The sequence below is a fragment of the Erithacus rubecula genome (genome assembly GCF_903797595.1).
Source record: "Erithacus rubecula genome assembly, chromosome: 1".
In the NCBI taxonomy this organism is placed as follows: domain Eukaryota; kingdom Metazoa; phylum Chordata; class Aves; order Passeriformes; family Muscicapidae; genus Erithacus; species Erithacus rubecula.
In genome coordinates, this window is record NC_136658.1 from 66253542 (window position 1) to 66277070 (window position 23529).

At 40.0% G+C, this 23529-nt stretch overlaps 2 protein-coding genes across 5 annotated transcripts in view; one reads left to right on the top strand and one right to left on the bottom strand.

Moving 5' to 3' along the window:
• Positions 1 to 4126, bottom strand: part of ELF1 (E74 like ETS transcription factor 1) — an 84590-nt gene extending 80464 nt beyond the window's left edge. Inside the window, exon 1 of one of the 2 annotated variants that reach the window (XM_079301828.1) lies at positions 4018 to 4126. The gene's annotated coding sequence lies outside the window, so the exon portion shown is untranslated. The remainder of the gene's footprint in view (positions 1 to 4017) is intronic. The other variant, XM_079301825.1, reaches the window with a different exon arrangement.
• A 13-nt stretch (positions 4127 to 4139) lies between these two features.
• On the top strand, positions 4140 to 22871 carry WBP4 (WW domain binding protein 4). 3 transcript variants are annotated; one of them, XM_079301877.1, is made up of 10 exons: positions 4140 to 4278; positions 10617 to 10689; positions 12097 to 12159; positions 12260 to 12383; positions 13187 to 13399; positions 14194 to 14249; positions 17088 to 17154; positions 19130 to 19269; positions 20286 to 20515; positions 21826 to 22871. In XM_079301877.1, coding segments are annotated over exons 1-10 (1176 nt in total). In that variant the 5' UTR covers positions 4140 to 4276; the 3' UTR covers positions 22034 to 22871. The 3 variants fall into 3 exon arrangements, with proteins under 3 accessions (XP_079158003.1, XP_079158005.1, XP_079158004.1); XM_079301879.1 differs by having other exon boundaries at positions 20286 to 20521; positions 21826 to 21957; XM_079301878.1 differs by lacking the exon at positions 12097 to 12159.
• The last annotated feature ends 658 nt before the right edge of the window (positions 22872 to 23529 follow it).

The window sequence follows — 23529 nt, forward strand, 5'->3', positions numbered from 1 at the left end:
CAAACCTGCACATAATATGCTGGTAATGATGCGATATCATCACAAAAGCTGTGAATATATTGAAATTAACCAGCCTTACAACAAGATCCAGCCCCCAGGGGACCTCACAAGAAACAGCTGCACTCCCATAGAAGAAAGTCACGCCTAAGTTCCTCTCTAAACTAAGAAAGATTTATGAAGCAACTTTGCCAATGTTTGTGGTATTTATTCCACAGTGACTCCATGGCACAATTGTTTTAAACTCACACTTCACTGCAGACTTAATAGATATATCAGGGACACAATATAGGGTGAGTCTGCTACAATAGAGCAGTTGATGAATAACTTAGGAATTTGGGAGATGTGGGTTTTTTACAATTCAAAATGCTGGGAAGCAAGTTGCTTTAAGTCTACTGTAGACTAGTCTTTAACAATCATTAAGTCATTTTGAAATATTCAGAACATGTAAGCCCTGGCTTGTCATTTATTTCAGAGGCTCCATTTTAAAGTCTTCAATTTTTCAGCCAGGAAAACAATGAATAATTTCAGTAAGGAAAATCATTCATAGTATTAACTAAAGATGTTTAGGTTCCTTTTTGTAGTAAGAAAAAAAAAAAAACAACTCAACAAACCAAAAGAACAGTTAGTAGACTAGGTAACCAACCAAATAACACTGTAATTCAGCAGCATATTTCCACATACATAAACATATACACAGGATGGGTGAAGCTTGTAGCATCGCTTATTAGGCAGCTGCTGAACACTTCCAATGCAAGATGCTGCTTCCAGCTGCTTGTAACTTGGCCAGACTTTGACTGCTTGGGTTGAAATTTTCCAAGTTGAATGTCTGCCTTAGGCTAAATTTTGTTCCATGTGCTGCAGAAGTTACCTCTGAGTGAGGGGTCCAGAAAAAGGCAGACTAGGATTAGAAGAACTCAGCCAAAATACTTGAGCTGTTTTGGAAAAAAAAAACAAAAAAACAAAAAAACAAAAAAACAAAAAAAAACACCCCCAAAAAAACCAAACAAAACCCACCCAAAAACCAGGGAAAATGCTGTCTCCCAGTGGCAATAGGCATCTGGCAAACTTGAAAGGCTACAATGCTCTTCCATGTCCTGATGACAGATTTGAATGAGGGGTGGAGCCATATATTGGAGGTCCCCCTTTTGCTGCCCCCATGAAAAGCCCACCTGCATTTGGTCAAATGTCCAAAAGCAAATTGCACTGTGCGCATTTTCAGATCAGACAACGCAAGGGATGTGAGCAAGCAGAGCAACACAGACCACAGCCATGACCAACCACCACTGGCTACCCTCAACAGGGGGCTCTGACAGCAGAGTCACAGGTGTCACATTACAAATCCTGCTGATGAAGGACAGTGACACAAATATGCTACTCTAGGCCGCCTATTTGCTTTTTGGCACTTTAACTAAGGAAAAGAAAATCTAGGAAATTACTTACAAAATGTAGTATTAAAAACATAATAAGCAAAGCAGAATTTAGAATGTATTAGTACTAAGTGGCCTACTGTAACTAAAAATGTCTCCTAGTGCTCATATGCATCAATCTCTAATTAGATCAATCTGTATTTGCAACTGACCTGGTCACATTTTTTCCCACTGAAGCTTTGCTATAATTAACACACAAACTCCTCTTTTTGCCCTTGTTCTCTAGGGCATTACCACACACTTTCAAATCACAGGGGAAAATATTTATTTTCTCTCAGGTTCTTTTACGGCTCTCATCACTACAGTAATCTGTAAGATAAAGGATACTGTTACCCACATATTTTTAATGCGAGAAACTAAGATTAAAGCAAAAAGCTACGGACTCTGAGTGAGCAATTCTGACACTCAAGGCTTGTATTTCTAACATGCTTAGACCTGCAAAACATCTTCTGTACACAGAGAGCAAACAGACACTCACTTCTGTTCCAGATGGATAAATTCAGCATAACTATGAAGCAGATCCCAGGGATTCAGGCCAGGCTCCCAGAAAACCCAACAGACCACGAGCAAAAACCTTCATGTTTACATGGAAATCAATGGCAAAGGCTAGGGCTAGGGCAAAATCTGATTCTCCAGCTGTCTCAGCCATGAAGCTGCCTCTACCACTGCACACAGCTGTTTGCCTAATTCATCTTGGCTCTTCTCACTGCTGCCCTACAGAGAGCTGCTAGACCTTGGGGGACACACCTGCTGTCCGGGAAGACCAGAGCCCAGACTCAGTGCCCAGGAAGGACGCTGGCACATCCTGTCACGACCAACACCATCCTCGGGCACAGTCCCGCGGCACACAGATGAGCCCGGCATCCTGAGCCCTGGGCTTTGCAAACTTACCGACGGGCTAGGGCTGGGCACAGGGGAGGGGCGGTAAATGTATAGAATATATAGAGAGATCAGCGACATCCACTGGGTGGCAGGCATGTTTCACGGGAGCCAGAGCCAGTGCGTATACAGAGGTATACAAAACGAAACCTCCTAAATACTGGGCTTGTTCTCAGAAGCAGCAATTGAACGGACACAGTCAAAAAAAAATCCCACAGAGGGAAGTTAATGTATTCTGCCTTGATTTTGACACCAGCTTCTTGTCAACGGTGCTGAAGCACTGGAATTACCCTGGCACTCCGGGGTTAGAGCTGTGTGGACACACAGTGTCCCATATCCCTTCTGTAGGTGGGTGCTGTCACTCAAGGTAGCAAGGTAAGAGTCTTCAGAGTCTCTGTTGCACTAATTAACGATCAATGCCTACAGAGGCAAAGCCTTTAAACTCTTCCCCAATTTAACAAACTCAGGAGGAAAGATTTTTTTTTTGGACTAACAGTTATAAATGAGCCCATGTGTGTAAGCTGCTAAATTTTAAAGTTGAAAGAAACATAAAAATCCAGTATTTTCCATGGATTTCCACTTAGCATCTAAGCAGAATAATTTCAAAAGTTGCTTAGATGGAGAAGAGGCCACCAATCAAATTTCAACCCAGAGAATTTATTTATAGCCATATTGTGAACTACATAAAAAGTACACTTATAATGGAAATGCTGACAAATGCAAAACTCCTGCAGCTAGCTATGACAGTCTGACCACAAGCCCTCCTTGTGAGAGGAAAAGGCAAAGGCAACCTCCCACCTCCTTTCTCAGGCAGCCCGAGAGCGAGCTGGGGCGGGGGGTGCTAGCTACAGGAACACTGCCCTGTCCTTGTAGGACGGATCGAGGCAACTCTTACTCCCCGTATTTCCCACATGTTGAAATAGACATCCCCCTGTTTTTGCCATAAACAACCGGAGGGCCTCTTACAGCCATGACTCACTCCGCAGGCTTCTCCTCCACCCCTGTGCGTGACTGTAGCAAACAGGCTGCCAGCTGTAGCCGGTGAATTAACACGACTTTTTTTCGCAGAACCGTGGGGAGATCAGTCGCACAGGGCTGGGCGGGGGAGGAGGGGAGGGTGAGGCAGTGCTGTGGAGCACCAGCCCGGGGTGAGTTTCATTTGTGGGGGAAGCAGCGGAGGAGGCGATCCGGGGCCAATGTGCCGGGGCCGCCCGGGTGTGACCGTGCGGTGCCCGTCCCCCCGCCCGGGACGGCGCCGGCCTTGCCCGCTCACCCGCGGCCCCGCCGCCGCCACGGCTGCCCCACGACGGCGGCAGAGAGGGGGGAAAGGGCGGCGGCGACAGGGGCAGCGGGGAGAGGGAGGAGGTGAAGCCGGCACGCAACAGGAGTCCTCCGGACACACGCACCGCCGAACTCCCAGAAAAGTTGGCAGCGGCGCCCGGCGGGACGGGGCTCCGCTGGCCGCCGCCCCGGGGCGCGCACTGCCGCCCGGCCGGGCCCCGCTGTCTCCTCGGCCCCTTCGCACCCTATCACCGCCCTTCTCCCCACTCCATCTCCCACGGGCGCCGCGGGGCAGGGACTGCTCGGCACAGGGCGCTGCCGGCGGCGGGGCTCGAACCCGTGGCCCGCGGTGTTTCTCCCCACCGCAGGGGAGGCGGCTGAGCCTCCCGGTGCCCCCAAGCGCGGGACTCGGGTGGCGGGCGGCACTCACCGAGCGGCCGCGACTCCTTCTCCCTGTCCCGGCGGCTCCCGCTGAGCGTTCGCCTCCTCGGGGGCGAGGGAGGAGGAGCGGGCGAGGGCAGGAGCTGGAGAAGGGCGGGGAGCAAAGCGCGGCTTGAGCCCTCCCGGCTCCCGTCGCCGCTCTCCCTCCCTCTGCCGGCGCCGCCCCATCTTAGCCCGGCGGCGCGGCGAGCGGAGGGGAGCGCAGGGCGGCGGAGCGGAGCGGCGGCGCGGCTGCCGGGGGAGCGGCGATGTGAGTGCCGGGGGCCGGGAGGGAGCGGGCACAGCCCCCCGCCCTGCCAGCCGGGGTCGGGCAGGGCTGGCGGCCCGCGGTGCGGAGCCGGGCCGGGCCGGGGCCCCGCAGGCCGTGGGGAGGTCGGGGCTGGTGGGGCTACGGCCGTGCCCCGTCTGTGGCCGGCGACCCCCGCCCGCCGAGTGAGGGTTTCATTGTCGCTGCAGCCCCTCTGCTCCCGTCCGGCCTGCCGCTCGCTTCAGGTTGTTTGTTTTTGCTGCGCCGCCTTGCTCTTATCGCCCCAACACACGCCGGGCAGCTTCGCCTCCCGCCGGCGGGGCTCGGCGTCCCGCAGAGCGGGCGGGCAGCGCTGCGGGGATGGCACCCGTGGCCTCTCACCCTGCACCCTCTGTAGCCTTCCTCACCCCTGCTCCCTCTCCCCGCACTCCCCCGCACTCCTCTAGCCCCTCTCTCCGTCCCCCTGACCTCCCTCTCTCTCCCAGGCCCCCCCACCTTGCGGCCTCCTTTGCCTCCTTTGGTTCTGGGCGATGCGTAAGGAAGAAAATTGTCTTGGTGCCTTGGCCATCACTACCTGCTTGAAGCCTTTAGTTAGGAAATTTGTGTTAATACTTGGGGGGAGGACATGTGTAAAAATCCAAGCTGCTGTCTTTATTAGGTGAGAATGGCATATAGCATGGTATGTCTATTTGCTTATTTCTGTTACTTTTCAAAGTATCCTAACTTCTCTACTGAAAAAAAAAAAAAAAAAAAAAAAAAGAAATCATAACCCGGTCAAAAATTTCTCTAGAGGTCTGTCTGTGGGGCAGTGCTTGATGGTGAGCTGTGTGAGCCTGCCTTGCAGACTGGTATCAGGTACAGCAGTGTTCATAATTTTAGTTATTGCTAAAATTATACCTGAACCGATTCCTGACTCAATTTATGTTGCTGGTTTTTTCCTCTCTTCTAATTTTTATCACATTCTTCCTGACACAGCCCATATCCTTCTTCTGCATCTACAGCAGCAGACCTCTGCTCTCAGGAGATATCCCTGACTTCAGATATTTAACTTTTGAAAGCTGACTCAGGCAGTTCACTTTAGGTTCCCTGTATAAGGATGAAACACGCACCTAAGGAGTTCAACATGCTTCTCAAGTGTCTCTTTAGTATGCAAAGAGTGCTGTTTTTGAGATGACAGTTTCCATCTATTGGCAGGGAAAACTGAGACAACTCTACCTGACTATTTAAACAACTGAAGTTAGAAGAGATGACCTAGAGAATTGGAGCTCCATACATGCAGAAGGCTGCTTTCCCTGATATCTTTGTGCATTCTTGTATGCTAAAAGTATTTGTGACATTGGAAGTGGTTGAGTCAACATCCCTGGAGGTAGTTAAAAGACAGGCAGATGTGTCACTTAGGGTCACGGTTTAGTGGTGGATTTTGCAGTGCTGGGCTAAGGTTTGGACTCAATGATCTTAAAGGTTTTTTCCAACCTAAATGATTCTGTGATTTTGTAATTTACAATTTTGAAAAGAGGTCTGGTTTCATGCAAATACAGGTCAGGCTGGGCAGCTTCTGCAGACTCTGTTTTCCATTGGATATTGTAATTTTTATGTAGTTCACAGGGGCCTAATATAATGATAAAAAGAAGCAGACATTTGGGTTGTGAATTCGAATTTATGGAGGGATTGCAAAAAATATAATTGACTTGAGGGCCAGAAGAGCAAAGCCCTTCAGAGAACTGCCATGTTTCATGTGATTGAAATTCCCATCTGGTTCTGCTCTGTAGGAGCCCGCATATAAACATATATATTGTGTAGTCTATTAAAAAGCCAATAAGCTGTGGTTAGGCAGAAGGACAGTCCTATGTACTCACAGTGTCAGGGATACCCTTTTCTTTAGGCTTTATATTGAAATACCTTTAAAAAAGTTGAGGGTATTTAACTAAGAAGAGTTTTTTAGGGTGCAATTAGTACACTATGAATGAACAGAGTTGCTGTGAATTATTAGGGAGTGTGAGTCATGAGGGGCCATAACACTGGCACCTACTTCATAGTACAAGAAAACATTTTTTAATCTTCTTCTCTGCCACTCTTAGCATTGCAATTTTAGATGTCACCAATAAAGGGATATTTGAATTAGAATTAGCTGTTCTGCAACAGCTTCCCATGAGGGTCTGTTGTGAAATACACGGAATTTTTTTTTCTTTTGTTTTTTTTCTACTTCTTTGCATTACAGAGGTGTTACTTTTGTTCAGAAGTATGCACTATTTCCAAATAGCATTCAGAAATAAAAGCAGATTCTGTCCTTTTGAGTGACTGTTATAGAACAGCCACAATATCTACCCTGAATTAATTTGCTTGTGTAGTCAAGAAATTGACTTAATCACAGACGTGTATTCAAGACAATGTAGCAGCTCTTCAGTGCTCAAACTTGCAAAAAGCTGTAAGATGTTACATTCTTGTAAAGTGTTTGGAGGTTGTAGATACTGAAACGAAGAAGACTGCTGAGCCTGTGTATGTTGTTTTTTACCCCCAAGGGCTTCTGATTTGGACAGATACATCCCTTATACAAACCCCCTGCGTCCCTGCCAGATTTCAAGTCAAATATTTTAGAACAGAGCTATTTAAAGCAAATGCTTCCAGCTTTTGTTTGCACAATAAAATTCTTTTTCATTATGTTCAGAACCACCAAAACCAGTTTGATTTCAGTACATGGTAGAATAAAATTCTCCAGCACAATCTCCATGTTTAGCAAAGCTATCTCAGCTCAAGAAATCTATTTTATGAGAGGTTTTAAGCTTCCCTGTATAAAGAAAGCTGCTTGCACCACCTGTTGGAACATTAATGGTACAGTAACATGTGAGGAGAAGCAGCCTGCAGGTTGAGGGTTCAGGGCTCTGGACTACAGCACTTGAGTTAGTTTGCAGGTTACTTCCTGAGCCTGTCCTTTTGCATACTCCCAAACACATGGTTCCTGCACTGGGATGCATAACTTGGTCACTGAAGCGTAGGCTGTGTGATTATTCTGGCTCAAAAATGTGTTGTGCAGAGTATAAATACCTGAGTTTCAGATATTGATGAGTTACATTATTTTCATACCTTTTTGAAGGCAAATGGGACAGGCATTGTTAATGCAGAGTTGTTACTTCTTCTTTCTTGTCTTCTTGTTCACTCTGGTGTTTTAAATTAATTTCAGAAATCTGAAAATGTTTTTAACATTGATCAATTTGCATTCTGTGCTTTGCAGCCAAGACTTTGTCATCTCACGAGTTTCAAAAAAACAGCTTGATGTTCATTTCCTGCTTTTCCTTCCTTTTTCTTTAGCCCCCTAAAATGTTGTACATTCTTCTTCTGTACATTCTGAGTGGTATAACCAGTAAAAGTTGAAGGAAAATCATCATTCTTGAGGAGACACAAATTGGTTGCAAGTTAGTATGGGATTTCCAAGTCTGGATGAGTCTACAGCAGTTGCCCAGTACCCACCTGTATTGGTGCTGCCCTGTTCCCTGGTAGCAGGCTACCAAGTTGATTTGCTCAGCCAGTTCTGGAAAGTCAGGTTCCAAAAAGAGTTGGTCTAGAACCCTTCCCCCGAGTTAGAGCTTTGCAGTAAAACTGGCACACCTCTCTGGGTCTGTGTCACTAAGCTCCCTTCTTTCATACCTGCTGAAATGTGTGCTAAACACAACCCTGCAACCTGGACAAGGCAGACGTGCTGTGCTCTAGACTGTCTCCTTGTTTTATGAAGGAAAGAAAGGGAGTTATACTGGTGCTGGCCAGCTGGCCAGCTTTCTAGTCCTAACTTAGGAGGCTGGCCCAGCTGCAGAGCTGAAAACAAAAATCAACCTTAACTTTACTTCTGGCAGAAGACAAAGAGTCTTAAAAGCTGTACCATTTTGACTGCAATGACTTTATAAAATAACTGTGTTTCCCATGACTTGTACACAATTGTTCAAGAATAAAAGAACTCTGTACTACTTTAAGAGCATTTACTCTCAAGCCTATGTTTGTCAGATTGATAAAACAATCGCAAACTTAAAAAATTGTCATGGATCTGAATGTTGACCGGAGTCCATGAAGCACTTGTAGCATCTCAATAAAGTGGGTTTTTGCTTCAGTTGCTGCTGCTTTCCAAATATTCCTCTTTGGTTTGCTCTCATTGCAGCACCACTGAAACTTTGCAAGTTCTACTGTTGTTACAGTGGCAGATGTTATTCCATGGACATTTCAGCTGAACTTGCTCTTTTTTTTCCCAGTGGTGTGAACTTGAGTTTAAAATCTTTAAGAGAATTATTTGGTGTATAAGATTCCTCATGCTCATAAGCCACAGAATTGAGATCATAATTTATATAATTAATTTAATTAATTATGAAATGCAGGATTTAAGGTTCTTAAGATATCTGTGCACACTACCATTTACATTTATTTTATATGTAACAGTAGAGAGACAACTCTAATTTTAATGAAAACCAATAGGAGATGAAGCCAAAAGACCTTTATCAAGTTGTGGATTTGTGCTGAAGCCACATGTGTGCCCTCAGGTTCTCCAGAGTGATTATGTATGTATTGCTACAGTGGTTTGCAACAGATGTGGTGGCCAGCAGCATATAGGAAAGAAATTGGTGTAAAATAGAGCTGTGAAAATACAGCTTATCAGATTCTCAGGTCTTGGCTTGTGGTGGGTGCACCTGTACAATCTTAATTTTAGCACTCACATTTGAGTCTGTTGAAGAGAAAGAGCCTCCTGTCTTAGGTTAAACTTGGAAGAAGGCAGAGGTTCTTGCACATCCAGAACATACAGTGAGGCTTTTTTTACTGTTTATGTTTTTTGTCAAAATTGGTCAATTGCCATAGGAAATTTAGCCCTTCATTTAACTGGAAATTTATTGTAGATGATGTCAAAGGGTTTAGAGACAATTTATAGCTCAAGCAGGAAAAAGGATCTTGAGGTATTTCTGAGCTTTGAATTTCTCCCTCCCACTCAGCTAGTTTTCCAGCCACAGCATCTTGGGCTTTGCCCCAGTATGTTTGTGTATAAGCCTCAAAAAAACTCTTTTAATTAAATGTGTGACTAAGTAATCACACAGCTCTAAAGTACAGCATTTAGGGATGAGCAGATTTCTGTTTAAATTGGAGAAAGCCCAGCTGTTTTTTTCTAGATTTCCAGGAAATTGCTTGAAAAGCCGTACATTTCTAACACACTATTGCTTATAGGTTGATACATTTTTGCAGAGTACATCCTTTGTGCTTAGACTTTCGAATAATCATAGTCTCTTGGTGATTGTATTTTTGTGTGAAGCAGTGGTGAGAGAGTGTATTTCAATATCTGCTTAAATTGCAGGAGTTGAGTTGATCAGGTCTGTTTTTGTAATTAAAAATCTGCTCACATGTATCATAAGGGTTGAGGATGCTATTGTTGTGCCTGGAGGAAGTTTTGGTTTTATTGAATAAGAATGTGAGGAAGTATTTTCCTTGAACTTTGTACAGTGGTCTTCAGACAAAAGGCCAAGATTCAATTTTTCTGATATTCTCAGTGAATGTCTCATGAATATTTTTAAAATTTTGTCCCTCATTCTTTGTCATTTTAACTTAAAAACACAGAAGTCTGTTGCTCAAATGTGTTCTGGTGAACCAGAGTATTGTGTTTGTTGCTGCCAGTCAATGAGAAATAGAATTGCTTCTACATCTGGCATTAGGAAGCTGGTTTTGGTGAAGAAACAGCCATTGGAGGTTGTTGGTTTTATTGTTAAATACTTTGATATACTAACTTTTCAGCTCTGAAGAGTTTTCCCCAAGTTTCCTTGTTTATCTAATTGCATGGTTCAGAAATCCCTACGTTTTTTCACTGAAACCTCCAAACAATTTTCTGCTGTCTGTGATCCCACAGGTCAGAATCTGGTCCGGGATTCATTCCCCACAGTAGCTCAGCGTTGTCCAGAACTGCACCTTTGTGTTGCTGAGTTCACTGTGTACAGTATCCAGCATTTTTTATGAAAAACAGTGCAAGTTGCTCTTTTCTGACCATTCCACATTTAAATGGGGTGTCCAGAGCTGCTTGTTTATCTTCACCTTGCGTTGTCTTGTATTTCTGGTTCTTACAGCACTGCCTCAGTTGTAAAAGTTCTGCAGTTTTTGGAGATCAGATGGTCAAAATCTGACTACTCAACTGTGCTTTATGAGACATAGTTGTTAATACAGCTACTGGCTCCCCTGACTTGGTTTAAAAAAAAAAGTCAAACTCTTAGTATTTAATCACCCAAGGAAGACTAGATTTCGTTTCTGAAGATATGTACAAATAAATATGAAAACTTATGGCTTTGGTTATTGTTTCAGATTATACATCTTCTGTTTTCTTTCCCCAGGGCCGATTACTGGAAATCTCAGCCTAAAAAATTCTGCGATTACTGCAAGTGCTGGATAGCAGACAACAGACCTGTACGATGGTCTATCACACTATGTCCATTATTTGAAATATTAGGAATTTGAATTTCAGGCTTTAAACATCACTTTTTGATACTATGTTGATGCATGAAATTTGTTCTTTAAAAATGCCTTTGTGAGACCTGTGGTGCTTAAAGTAAATTACATCAGAGCCAGATATCCACATACAAGATGTTGTGTGCTGTTCTCCTTGGCAGTACAGATAAGGACTAGATATCTGACCCTGTTTACTCTTCGAGCTCTGTAACTTAACATTGGTCTGTCTTGAAACTGTCTGTGCCTGTCCTTCACTTTCATGTGCAAGTAGAAAGCACAACCTGGCATCTGTACTGCTTGTATGTGGTAGGCACAGTACAGCCAGTGCTCTGAGCTCTTAAAGCAGGTTTCTTTCATTTCACACCACCCTCAGAAGCATTACTGGGTTACAGAAAGGTGTTTGAGGCTTCCAGATGCCTTTTGAAGACTACTGGACACATTGGTGTCTTCCTTAGTACTAAGTTTTGCCTTCTTGACTGGATTCCAGGGGTACTCCTAGAGCTGAGCTTCCTCTGGCTTACTTAAGATACCTGATTAGCTCACATGAACTGTAGGTATCTTCTTGGAGTAGGTGAAGAGAAATAGATGTCAAGGGAGGGATTTGAGCAACTTACAAACTCAGTCTCTAAACGAGATGAGTCATCCCAGGATGTGAATCCCCTGCACATCGGTTTGTGCAGAGGTCAGGCTTAGGCATCTAACATCTGACCACCCAAATGAGCACTGATGTTTTCATGTGAGAAGCACATGAGGACTACCACTGTTGTACCTGAGCTTCTGAACTCCTTCCAGCTCCTACTGGCTTCAGTCTTTCTGGCAGCTTTTTGGCTTGCAGACTGTTCCATTATCCTTGGCTATCCAACACTCCCACTTTCTTCTCTCTCTCCTTTTCAGATTTTTGAACCTGCAGACTAGTTTAAATTCATGAGCTATTTCTGAGGGGTAGCATAGTGTAATTAAGGGCAGTAGCTAATACTTGGAATACTAAATAACCGATACGGTTTTTAAAAGTTTGCATGAAAACAGGAGAAAAAATTGTGATGATACATGGAAGGATAGCATGAAGAGGGAACCCAGATTCCCTGTTATTTTTCTCTAGCATGTGTAATGAACAGTATTATTTGAAAAAAAATAGTATAAATATACTATGAGATTATATCATTTCTCTGTTGAATGTTTCTCAGTATCCCTGTATTCCTGTAGCTATTTAAGAGCTGTAGTGTTTGCTGTAAATGTTCTCAGAACAGGTTACATTTAGGCTTGTTCAACTGAAATTAGACCAAGTACATTTAAAGTAACTAAAATTAATTGTTTTAAAATTGTATAATACATATTACTTTTCTTGGTTTTTTTCTTACTTTGAAGAGCATTGATTTTCATGAAAGAGGAAAGAATCATAAAGAAAATGTGGCAAAGAGAATTAGTGAGGTAACTCAAATATCTTAATTGCACAAATGCTTATTTTTACTCTCTTCCATTATCAGATTGGTTTCATTTATTCTCTTGGGGGCTTTTTGTTTTGTTTCAGATTAGGAAGAAAAGCTTGGAAAAGGCAAAAGAAGAAGAAAACATGTCAAAAGAATTTGCAGCAATGGAGGAGGCTGCAATGAAAGCATATCAAGAAGACATGAAAAGGCTTGGAATTAAGCCAGGTAGTTCATACAGCTGCTAGAAGATTAAGGACAGAATTGAAAGAGTATTGATTAGAAAAATTCTGTCTTAAATTAGGTTTAGGAGCAAGAGAGGAAGCCTCCAGGACTGTTGCTCATTAAAAAAAAAGAAAAAAAAAAAGAGTCTGCAAATTGCCAGTAGTAGAAGTTGCAGTACAGAGTATTTATAGCTATGGTATCCCCTGACCCATGAAACAATCAATTTTGTAGTAGAAAAATTAAACAATGTATTAACAGAAAGTTAGGCTCTGTTGGTGCTTTGAATCAGCAGTGCAGCTTCCTTTGATTAATTTTATGTTTCACTTCTGCCAGTTGGAGGCAAAAGTTCCCATGAGTAGGAAAAGCTGGGTTCCTACTGCTGTGAAGCAGTGGAGATGGGAATCTCCTGAGCTTGCAGCTCAGCAAATATCTTTGTTCTGTACATTGAAGACACATTATCCTTTAGAAACAAATTCGTAGTTTCAAGCTCCTGAAGTAGCTGTCTTTTTCATAAGTCTTTTAGTTTCTCTTTTGTTGTTTAGTTAGAGCTCATTGGTCCTTATGATTTTTCTCTTTGTTACTCATAATTTTAAATTTGGACGTTGTTATGATGCTATAGTTGTGGTACAAAGCAAGATTCTTTTAATATAGTCTTTTAAGGGCACCTGCTGTGGGTATAATACTAATGATTTTCACTCATGAGTGAAAATACTCATAAGAACAAAGTTTCCTATTTTCTGTTGAGCAAGAGTGACTAATATTTAAGTTCAGAATACTCTTTTTTAAAGGATATTATTTTCTCTAAGATGATGTAGGTTCCAGTTCAACACAGAGTAAAACACAGAGTAACACAGTAGAAACTAAAGCAAAGAAAGAAAAGAAAGAGAAGAAGGAAAAGAAAGAAAAGAAAAAAAAGACACCTCAGGACGCCTCAATGCCACCAAAACTTGAAACGAAGGAGTGGGTGCAAGGATTATCTCCTGAAGGATATACATACTACTACAACACAAAAACTGGAGGTAAAAACTACTGAGGAGCAGATAGAATTATTGAATACAAGTGAGAAAAGACTAGCTGCATTTTTTTTGCTTTTCTGCTCTTCCAGTAGCATGCTGTTAATTAAAATGTAAACACTTAGATGGAGTTTTGGTATTTTACATTTGAGACTTGGATATCCAGAATTTCAGTCTGGTTTTGCTGTTGATTAATAAGGGAAAAATGGAGTAATTCCACAGTTTCTGGAAATGTTTAGCCTGCCAGAGGTAAAATACACGAAGATAGCTGTGTTCTTCTTGAAGAAGCTTTGTGATCAGGAATGTGAAATAAACTGATTGTGTCTTTGCACATTTACATGATTTATCTAACTGGCCTCTTTGAGGAGCTGCACATTGTGATTTACTTTAGAACATAAAAGCAACACTCTTTTATGATTAATGAGAATGTTTCAAACTAATTCTTATAAATGTAAGGATTGATGTTAGTATTTACTGTAATCTTTCATAATTTCATATTTTCTTAATTTTTTTAAAAAACAGAAATCATGTATCTCTGTATCAGGCATAGTAATGGAGTCTGGAGGGTTGTTAGCTCCAGTAAAGCCAGCTGTAATTATGATACTTTGGTTTATTGTTCATACCATAGTTTGGTCAAGGATTATTCATATTCCAGTGTGGTGTATATCTATTTATATAATTTGTTTATATGTGTGCACACAGCAGTGACATATCAATTAGATCTGCATTTAGTCAAGATTATTAAATATAAAACGAATTGAATGATATGAAATAAGTGAAATATGCTTTTGTTTTTTAAGAATCACAGTGGGAGAAACCTAAAGGATTCCAAGGCAACTCTCAAAACTCACAAACGGTAATCAAATTATTCATAGTTTTTTTGTCCTTATAAACACTTAAATAGCCTAAGCAATTTACAAGTCTTCCTCTGATCGAGGAAGAGTAATTTTTTTGCCCTTTATAAACTTAGGAAAGTGTAATTTGAATATGTAGAATCTTGTATGATTAGCTGCAGTTTTACTATAGGAATCCTATTTGGCTAATTTGTCTGTCAAGGAAAGAGAAGTAATTAGTGGTGGTTGGGTTCCTGCAGAATATACTTTTATGCTTCAACACATAAAATTGAAAGCTTTTGGGAAATTTTGAATAAATTATGTTAAACCTTTTTTGAATGAAAAGTAGTTATAAAAACTAAATATTGCACAGTTGAAGTAGTTAAGCTTTCTTTATCTAAGGCAACCCTGAGACTGCATTGTCAGGTAGTTGAAAAAAAAAGTATGCTCATTTTTTTGTGTTTGCTTTATGATACAGTTACATAATAAATTGTGTTTTTACTGTGTTTCTTATGATCATGGAACCTATATGCAAGCAATTATTCAGCAAAATTAGTAATTTAGTACATTACTTAATTTTCCTTATTTGAGGCACAGAAAAACTTCCAGAATAATCCAAAGGCCAAAGAATTTCTTATTATGATTAATGTGTTTTCTCACGATACTTACCACTCCAGGATTGTCATCCTTCGCAGCATCAAAACCTGGATTTTTCTAACACTCCTGTGGTGTTATGTTTCCCTGTTTTCAAGATTGATATAATATATGCACTTAATTGGATATCAGTTTTGTTGAGTTTGCCGGTGTTGGATTTTACACTAGAGTTCAAAAAAAGCCTGGTGTTTTCAGAAAGCTCAACATTCTGTAGCTCTGTATCATCACATTGTGTGCAACTCTGGCTTTCTGATTCCCTTGTCCTGTGGGTTTGCACAACTTGTTAATCAGCACTTCTACTTTATCTTTCCAGTCAAGGCATTGTGTTGCAATATATAAAGTCAGTCTTTACTGTAGCCTTCCACTGAAAGATGTGGTCCTGAAACTAATCTTGTATGGTCCTTGGTACATATTTACCCTGACAGTGAACTAGTTCAGGCAGTGGAGGCATCAGAATTTAGGTTAGTGCTTTGGAGACTTATTTCCTTGCTATCAGCATTCTGAATAATCAGAAAAAATGCCAATGTGGGTAGAGCAGATTGGAGGGGAGAAGGCACTCCCTTCTTGGCAACAATTTGAAGTTAGCTCATCCTAGCCATATCAGAAGCTCACACCTTCAGCCCCCAGTATCTCTAACACCACACAGCTGTATTTTGCCATTCCTCCCTCACTGTGCTCCATGACTTCGTCCTGTCTTGGGTTATTTTTGCTGTGGCTAAAAACAAGCATTTGATTGCTCCCTTATTTAGTCTGAGCTAAGGATATTGGGAACATTCCAGATCTCTAACAAGGACTCACTGCCCAGAAAGTAAAGGGCATGCTTGCAATATGTCATGCCAGGAGCCCTCTTGGTTTTACAGTACATAAGGTTTTGCTCAGACTTGGTAAGAGGTGGGAAGAACAGGGTAATGAAGAGGCATGTTGAAGGCTGCCTATGACCAGTTAGACAACAGTGTGCTTCCTAGCATTTCTGTCATGGGGCACTCAGTGTGCCTAGTGTCAGATATTGGCTGGAAACTTCTCTAACAGGTCTGCAAATGCTCATGATCTAATACTTAAAAAAAAAAAAAAAAAAAAAAAAAAGGGGTAATACTTAAGATTGGGGTTTTTTATCCTCTTTATGCTTAAAAGAAACTTTCCTTTCACTTCTTTTATCAAAACCAGCACTCTGAAACTTCTAAGGGCAAAACCTTGAGAAAACCTGATTCTGAAGGCTTTTGTGCCTTTGCCTGCTCTGAACCTACCAGTAGAATTTTTTTCTGTTTGCAGAGTAGGTGCAAGAACTTTAACTTCTGGTTGTATTGTGTTTTTATTTAAAAAAACCCAAAGTTTTAATAAGAGCTTAAGCAAATGTATAGGTGTGCAAAAGCCTGTCTGTATATCTCTGTATGCACACACACATTTGTTGATACCAAAACAAAGTGTGGTGAAGTTGCCCAACACAGAGTATTGGTACTTAAGGAGCAGGGAAGTAGGTGTGCTTGTAAGAGGGGATGAAAACTGGTTTTTTAAGGAAGATGTTAGGACATGTGTAATGACTGATTACATAGCTGTAGCTATAAATTACATATCCACAAAGATATACCAGCACATTCAGCCACATTTCATGTTTATTGATTAATCAGTAGGGGAAAGGAGTGTATTGTTGAAATTGGTGCTTTGGTAAAGAAGTAAAATTGTTGGCATGCAAAGTTTGATTGTATAATTATTTGTTGTAATGTTTTATTTTGGGATAAATTTTTATTTGTTTTTGTATATTTAATTTGTGATAAAATTTATTGGTACTAGTTTTCTGTAGCCCTTACAAAGGCCTAAGTTTCCCAGAGAGTTGTTAAAGCAGTCTCCTCCAAAGACAGACACAAATAGGAAATTACAGCCGCAGGGGTGAATACTTTCAGAAAACCTAAACATGTAAAATAATGGCCTATATAAAAGTTTAAATAGTATGGCAACATTTATTATACAGCCTCATACTAACTGTCTACTGTTTGAGAAATAATTGTGTAGGTGCATTTGCAGTATTTTAAATTTTAGAATTCCATCTTGTTGGAGTCAAAGAGAATACTGTCAACAATGTTAAGAATTCTAGCTTTAAACTAGTAAGATGATCACAGACAAAATGTACTCAGGGATTGAATAGACTTTTAAGTGATGCTTTGGCTGATCCTGAAGACTTTTTTTCATGAGCTCCTGTATCTTTTTCCTAGGGAGCAGAGTGGGTGGAAGGTGTCACTGAAGATGGTCATACCTATTACTATAACACACAAACTGGAGGTAAGGAGAACTTTCTTTCCAGTTAAGCTCTATTTCAGGAGAGAGGATTTTCAGAAAAGCTTTTTGTTTTGCAAATAACTGCATTTTATGCTAAGTTTTGTATTTTTTAAGCTGCTGTCTGAGTCGGAATAAAATAGTTGCTTAAGTCAGCACTGCCTTTCTGACTGCACTGTCAGTGTGCATACATTTTTGCTTCACAGGTTTTTTTTTGACATTCAACTCGTAATTTTAAACTAGGAGTTTGTCTTTATTATATATATATTGGAATTGCAATTTGGAAACTGAAAGAAGGCAGGATTTTGTGTAAATGGGCATGCAGAACTGACTAAGACTCTCCTAAACTTTTCCTCTTGCTGACATAGCATTGATAAGAAAGTCCAGAATATTGCCGCCTCCTTTTTTTCAACGTTTTTTCCCTACATGGGGAGCTTTTAGGTAACTCCCTCAGAACAGCATCTGTTTTCTAAATCTATTTGAATAATTTTAAGGTCAATGATGCCTCTCTGGAGAGCAAGTGGGTTTTTTTTTTATGCTGGCTATGAGTTTTCATTCTGCAGTTGGGTATGAAGTGGCATTGCTAATGATGCCAATAATAGAGAGGGGGAAAAAAATACAACGAAAAAACCAAAGCCTTTCAGTTTTTCACTGAGCCACTTCCTTGCCTAAATGATTTGCAATTTCTTTTGAAAGGGAAAGGAGATGTTATTTTTAAACATTGTCTTCCAAGTTCAGATACATTTTATGCCTATGTTTGCTGTTCTTTAAGTACTTCATGGACATATGACACTCGTGAAGAATGTGTTTCGAATCATCACGTTTGTCAGAATTTTGGCTTTTGAGATTTCAAATTGATCCCTCACTTATATAGCTCTAAGTATCTTGGGAGTGCTTAAAAATTACTTCTCTGTTCTGTTAACTGTAATCCCATCCTCTGATGACAAGATAAATTTTTAACTGTTCTAAATATTGTAAGTATCTCATTTCAGGCATGTAACTTAGGGGGACTGATGCCTTCAGGCTTGGTGGTGCAAGTCTGGGAGGCTGCACCTACTCCACTCTTTTTGTGGCACCTGGGAAAGTGGACTTGCTCATCTACTGATCTGAAGTGAAGCGACAGCAATACCCTTAAGAGACTGTGATGTTCATTGTCTGTCAAAGTTATTCATTGCCAGTTTCTTGTATCTTCAAGATACATCTAGACACTTACATGTTGTGTTCCTTGCAGTTAGGAAAAAAGAGTAGGGTTTTTAACATCTGAAAGTTTATATAAAATTATAGACTGAAAGTTGGTATACTTTTGCCTTATTCTTACTAAAACCAGTTTTAAGACCATTGATTCAACTTCTATTTGAATATTTTTTCTCAGTATATTTACTGGAATACTACTTTTAAATTGAAAATGAGGATATATGTGTATGTACATATCCTGTATATACTTCCTTGTCTTCAGATTGATGTTTGTATTTCCTTGTTTGCTTGAGAGCTCTTTTAATTAGAGACCTAATGTTACTATGAAACATAGCACTGGAAAAGGGTTTTGCTGCCTGGAGACCTGTAGCATGCAGTTATCATTCTTACTTTATCCTGCCTTTGTAATCAGTGAACAGCTCACATCAAATAGGCACATCTACAGAGCCATTACTTTATTTGTCTGTCCTGTGGAAGGATGAGAGGGACCACAGTCCTGTGGGTCACGGTTTGCTGTGTGTGATGTTTTTTTCTAAGAACTAATTATAACAAGCTTTATCAACAGTGAACTTGGCTGTCCTGACTGTCTGCTGGGAAGAAATGTTATCTTTCTGATTATGGTTATTAAAACAAATGTACCAAACCAAACATAGCAAAAGCTTTTTGCTAAATTATTTGCTGTATTTTTGCATAAGGCAGCACTGCTTCTGAAAGGTTATGTTGTTGAAGCAATAGCAGATCAAAATGAGAAGCATAAATAATGTGATTGTTCAAATCTCTTGGACAGTATCCACATGGGAGAAACCGGATGGTTTTGTCTCTTCTTCGAATGAGAAGGGTCAGCATGACAAGGCTGCAGAAACAACATCTGAATCAGACTCAGAGGACAGTGAGAATGAAGCAGAGAATTCAGAAACAAACTTCAAGGTATGTTTTCTTCAGATTTATTTTACATGTATGGTCTTATACTAGGAAATTATAACTGAATCTTTTATATTTTGTGATAGGCTGTACATACTGAAATGAGATTTAAATGTGTGACTGAAAGTAAAATTTTGCACTTCTTAATAAAATGAATCTTTATTCAATTATTTGGCTCATGAGTGGCACTGTTCCAGAATAGAAAGCATGATCTTTTCTTCAACACACCAGAAGTACCTTGAATTCTACAAGGCATGTGATGCTCTCTGTGAGAAAGGTCGCTGTCATCTCTCTGAAATAATCCACAAAATGGTTTGGATTTCAGTGTGAGAATGACTTCAACTTTTCATTGGTAAATGTGACTGCCAATACACCTTCAGGGAATTCTTTGGACTGAAAATGGCATGATAGTAGTTTCCTTATTAAATTGAGAAAAAACATAGCACATAGTGCAAAATCTGTATCAATTATATATTTAAAACATAAAATTATGATTATGTCTCTGGTTGGGTTAGATGGTGTCCCTGGAGCTGGTAATTCAGAACAGACAGAGATGGTTTAAATATAAAATGTATTCCTAGACAGGTGTTAATTGTAAAATTCATATTTTTGTATCATTGGGCATCATTATAAACTGCTACCAGGTATTAGTAATAAGTGTGTGCATCTGCATGTAGAGAAAGTTGCATGTGAAATTTTTCATCTTTATTTTAAGATATGCTAAGTTTTGTTTTCAAATGAGTTTGTAAGTTTGTTAATGTCAGCCTTGGTAGATGGGATTTTCCTGCTTTAATTTCTTGTAACATTTAAGATTTTTTTTTTCATCTATAAAGCTCAAGAAGAAAAATTTGTAGATTTTATCACAATATTAATTTTTTCTTTCAAGTTACTCTTGGTTGAAAAGCATGAGTAGTAGACAATAAGTAGATAATAATAATAATAGCAAATAAAAGATGTAAAATAAAGCTACATTATGTTTTTATTTAGGCTTTTTTGCTTAAGATAGGTTTTTTCCTCTTTAGAGGAAAGGAGATAATGGCGAAGAATCAGAGGAAGGGAAAAAATCTCCTAAAGTTAAAAAGTTAAGCCCTTATGGGAAATGGCGAGAAGTTAAGTCAGAAGAAACCGTGGATAAAGAGGAGAGTACATCAGCTTCCCAAGAAATCTCTGGTGATGGGTCTAATAAGACCAACCCTTATGGAAAATGGAAAGCACTCAAAGAAGTAGGGGAAGAACAAGAAGAAGAAGCAGGGTGAGTGTCTTTTTACCATCCTTATTTTCATAATGTTGTTTGAAGAACTGAAACTTTTTCCTATAATTCTGGAAGAATTAGCACAACTGTGATTGGAAATATTGCCCAAATACAATTCTTTTCACTATGATTATTATAAGTAATAGCACTCCATTGCAGATAGAAGTGGTGTTTTGTGTAGAAGTTCACCATGAGTACAAAGTATATTCAAGTGATTTAAGAATCATAGTCATGCACTGTTTTTTCAGAGGCTGAGTATCAAGTATTTGAATGTTGTTACTCTAAGCTTATGTTCCTTAACATCATCTCCTTCAACAATCTGATTCAGCTGCCCCAGGAGTTTCTGTGGGCTTTCTCTCTCTCTCCCCCATGTCAGACCAATGAACTGCAGATGTTTTCATGAGGTGCATCTGATCAGGAGGGTTGTTTTGTTTTTCTACATAATGCCTGTGGTGGATCTTTTGCTTTTTTCTTGTGAAGTATGCTCTTTTCTTGTCAGCTTCTTCTTGTGGGTCCCTCAAGGTGTCTGGTTTTGGATATTTGATTTTATTATCAAATAGGTTTTGGAGAATGAAAAGAGCCTTCTTCCTTATGCTTACTCCATTCTCCAATGTTCTTGAGCAGGCAGACCTCCGACAGTGTTCATACTAAATTAAGCACTGATGCACTTCTTGGAGATGATAATATACACCTACCACCTCCTGAACTGGACCAGCTAAACTGCTCCTTTGACTCCTGAGCTGTGTTCTTGTGGAACACAGTGTTTTGCTGCTGACCCCTCAAAACTGATAGGTCATTTTTAGTTGCTGTCTTTGATTTGTTTGGATCAGTATTGGCTGTGATCCTGCCCTCCAAAGCTGCCTCTTCAGCTTAGGGTCGCTGTTTGATTTGGTAAGCTGGGTCTCTCTTCTGTCATGCAGTTCCTTCAGAATGGACACTTGAGAAAAACAACTCAATGGTGTTCTGGCAGTGAACCACTGCTACTACTCACTGTCTACTGTCTTTCAATATTCTTAACTTTACAGACATACAGCCCTGTTATCTCTTGTAGGACTGTTGACATGGGCCATGCTATAAATTCTGTACAGAATGAGGTGTTAGTTTGTTACTTTTTATGGCAGCCCACACAGAAGTAACAAAGAACATGTTTGTTTGTTTGTTTGTTTTTCTTGATGCTGTCATGATGACTAGAAGACTGCATCTAGCTCAAAGCTGTTTTGTCAAATAAAAATAGCTGTTGCTGTCTGCAGTACACCATGTTGTTTTATCTGTGTAGATTAACCCTTTTACATTTTCCTCTCTTCTCCCAGTGAAAAAGTGGACCTGGAGCTTCCCAACTCAGAGAGTGACAATGTAGCACCTCCAGTGCTAGAGGATCCTGAAGAGGAAACAGTCATATTTAAAGAGAAGACAGTCACATCCCTTGGAGACCTGACAGAAGGAGTGCCAACATTTAAGAAGAGGAAATTTGAAAATGGAAAATCTAGAAACTTAAGACAAAGACTAAGTGATCAGTAATACTTAACAAATCATTTTAGATTCTGTTTAAGCTAGAGTGAATCAAAAGTTTAATATTTTAAACAGGCTTTTATAAAGAAAATATTGGATAGAAGTTAAGGATTTAAAACATACATGAGTTTAATTTTTTTTATTTTATTTTGATGTGATTGGTTTTGGAATGGAAATTTGTGTTAAATTACTTATGCAATATTGTAAATACATGTGTTCTTTATTTTAACCATGCCATCCAAGTTCTATTTGCTCTGTGTATGCTATTTTAGATACATAAGGTTTTTTACTCCTTTTCTAAATATGTAAGAATGTAGTAATCCTTAATCTAACAAAAATGAAGCAGACCATTTATTTTTATAGAGGAACTGGATCAATAGAATACACTAGAGAGTAAAATCATCCCCCAAGATTGTTTATGTGGTGTAGTTTCTCCACTAATGAGTAAAATATTGTGCTTACTAACCTGTGTCTGATTGCTTGCAAAAGAGTGGGTGGTGAGACTGCCAACATTTCAAACTGATCATTTAGAAGCTCTTTTTAGAAGAGTTAGTCACATCAGTGCCACCCTTTCCAAATGATGTTCTGAAAAATTATTTGTGTATCTGCATGGTAAATGTATTAAACTACTGCAGAAGCTTTAACCCTGCTGAATCCTAACTTGTAGTAACAGCACCAGAGCCACCCCTGTTGGAGTAGACATTTTTGTGATGTTTTCCTGTCTCCTGCTTTACTGTTGTCTAATTGAAATTTTTCTTCCTTTTATTTATCAAGTTTTCTTTTTTTAGTCTTGCTTTCTTTTTGTGTCTTTCCTAGCCCAAAAAACACTTGCCTGATATTTTAGTGACTTGGCCCTGCTACAGCATACAGGGCCATTTTTGAGGTGGCTGTGTTTTTTCTGTTGATAAGAAGTGTGTGTTTTATGGTTGCAGTGTTTGATAAGCTAAGAGGGCCTAAGTGTATTGAAGCTTCATCATTCTCAGTACCATAGGGCAGGAAACCAAAAGATCAGCAGAGCTTATGGCTGTAGAGTCCAAGATGACTTGGATATTTTCTCAAGGATTGTAGATTGGATTTCTTCACTTGGTGAGATTGGTTTGCATTTAGCATCACCAGGATTCATTGTCTGTGTCAGAATATAGCTGCACTCATTGCTTCTCTAGCCATCCAACAGTGACCCATAAAGGTTCAAATAATGAATCTGTTAAAAACAATATTCTTAAAGCTCAAGGTGTTTTATTCAGGAGAGTCTCAATCATAAAAAAAAGGCATGCAGGTCTGGCAGTTGTCAAGAATCTAGCAAAATAGAGTTGGTGACTCCTGAGCTTGAATTAATTTGAGAAAACAACTTTTAATCTGTTGTATCAATTGAGAAAGGAGTGCAAGACAGGGAATCTGGTTTATTGTGTATTACAATGGAAGTTGAAGTTCTTTTTTCTATTCTGTGACTTCTACTGTGTGTTTAGAAGAGAACTAATTATTGTATTTAACCTCATGTATTTTCT

What these genes read in the sequence shown, in the direction of transcription:
- WBP4 (XM_079301877.1), top strand. An exon ending in TGGCAAAGAGAATTAGTGAG is followed by an intron (nt 12,160 to 12,259) that starts GTAACTCAAATA and finishes GTTTTGTTTCAG; the next exon opens with ATTAGGAAGAAAAGCTTGGA. An exon ending in ACTCTCAAAACTCACAAACG is followed by an intron (nt 14,250 to 17,087) that starts GTAATCAAATTA and finishes TCTTTTTCCTAG; the next exon opens with GGAGCAGAGTGGGTGGAAGG.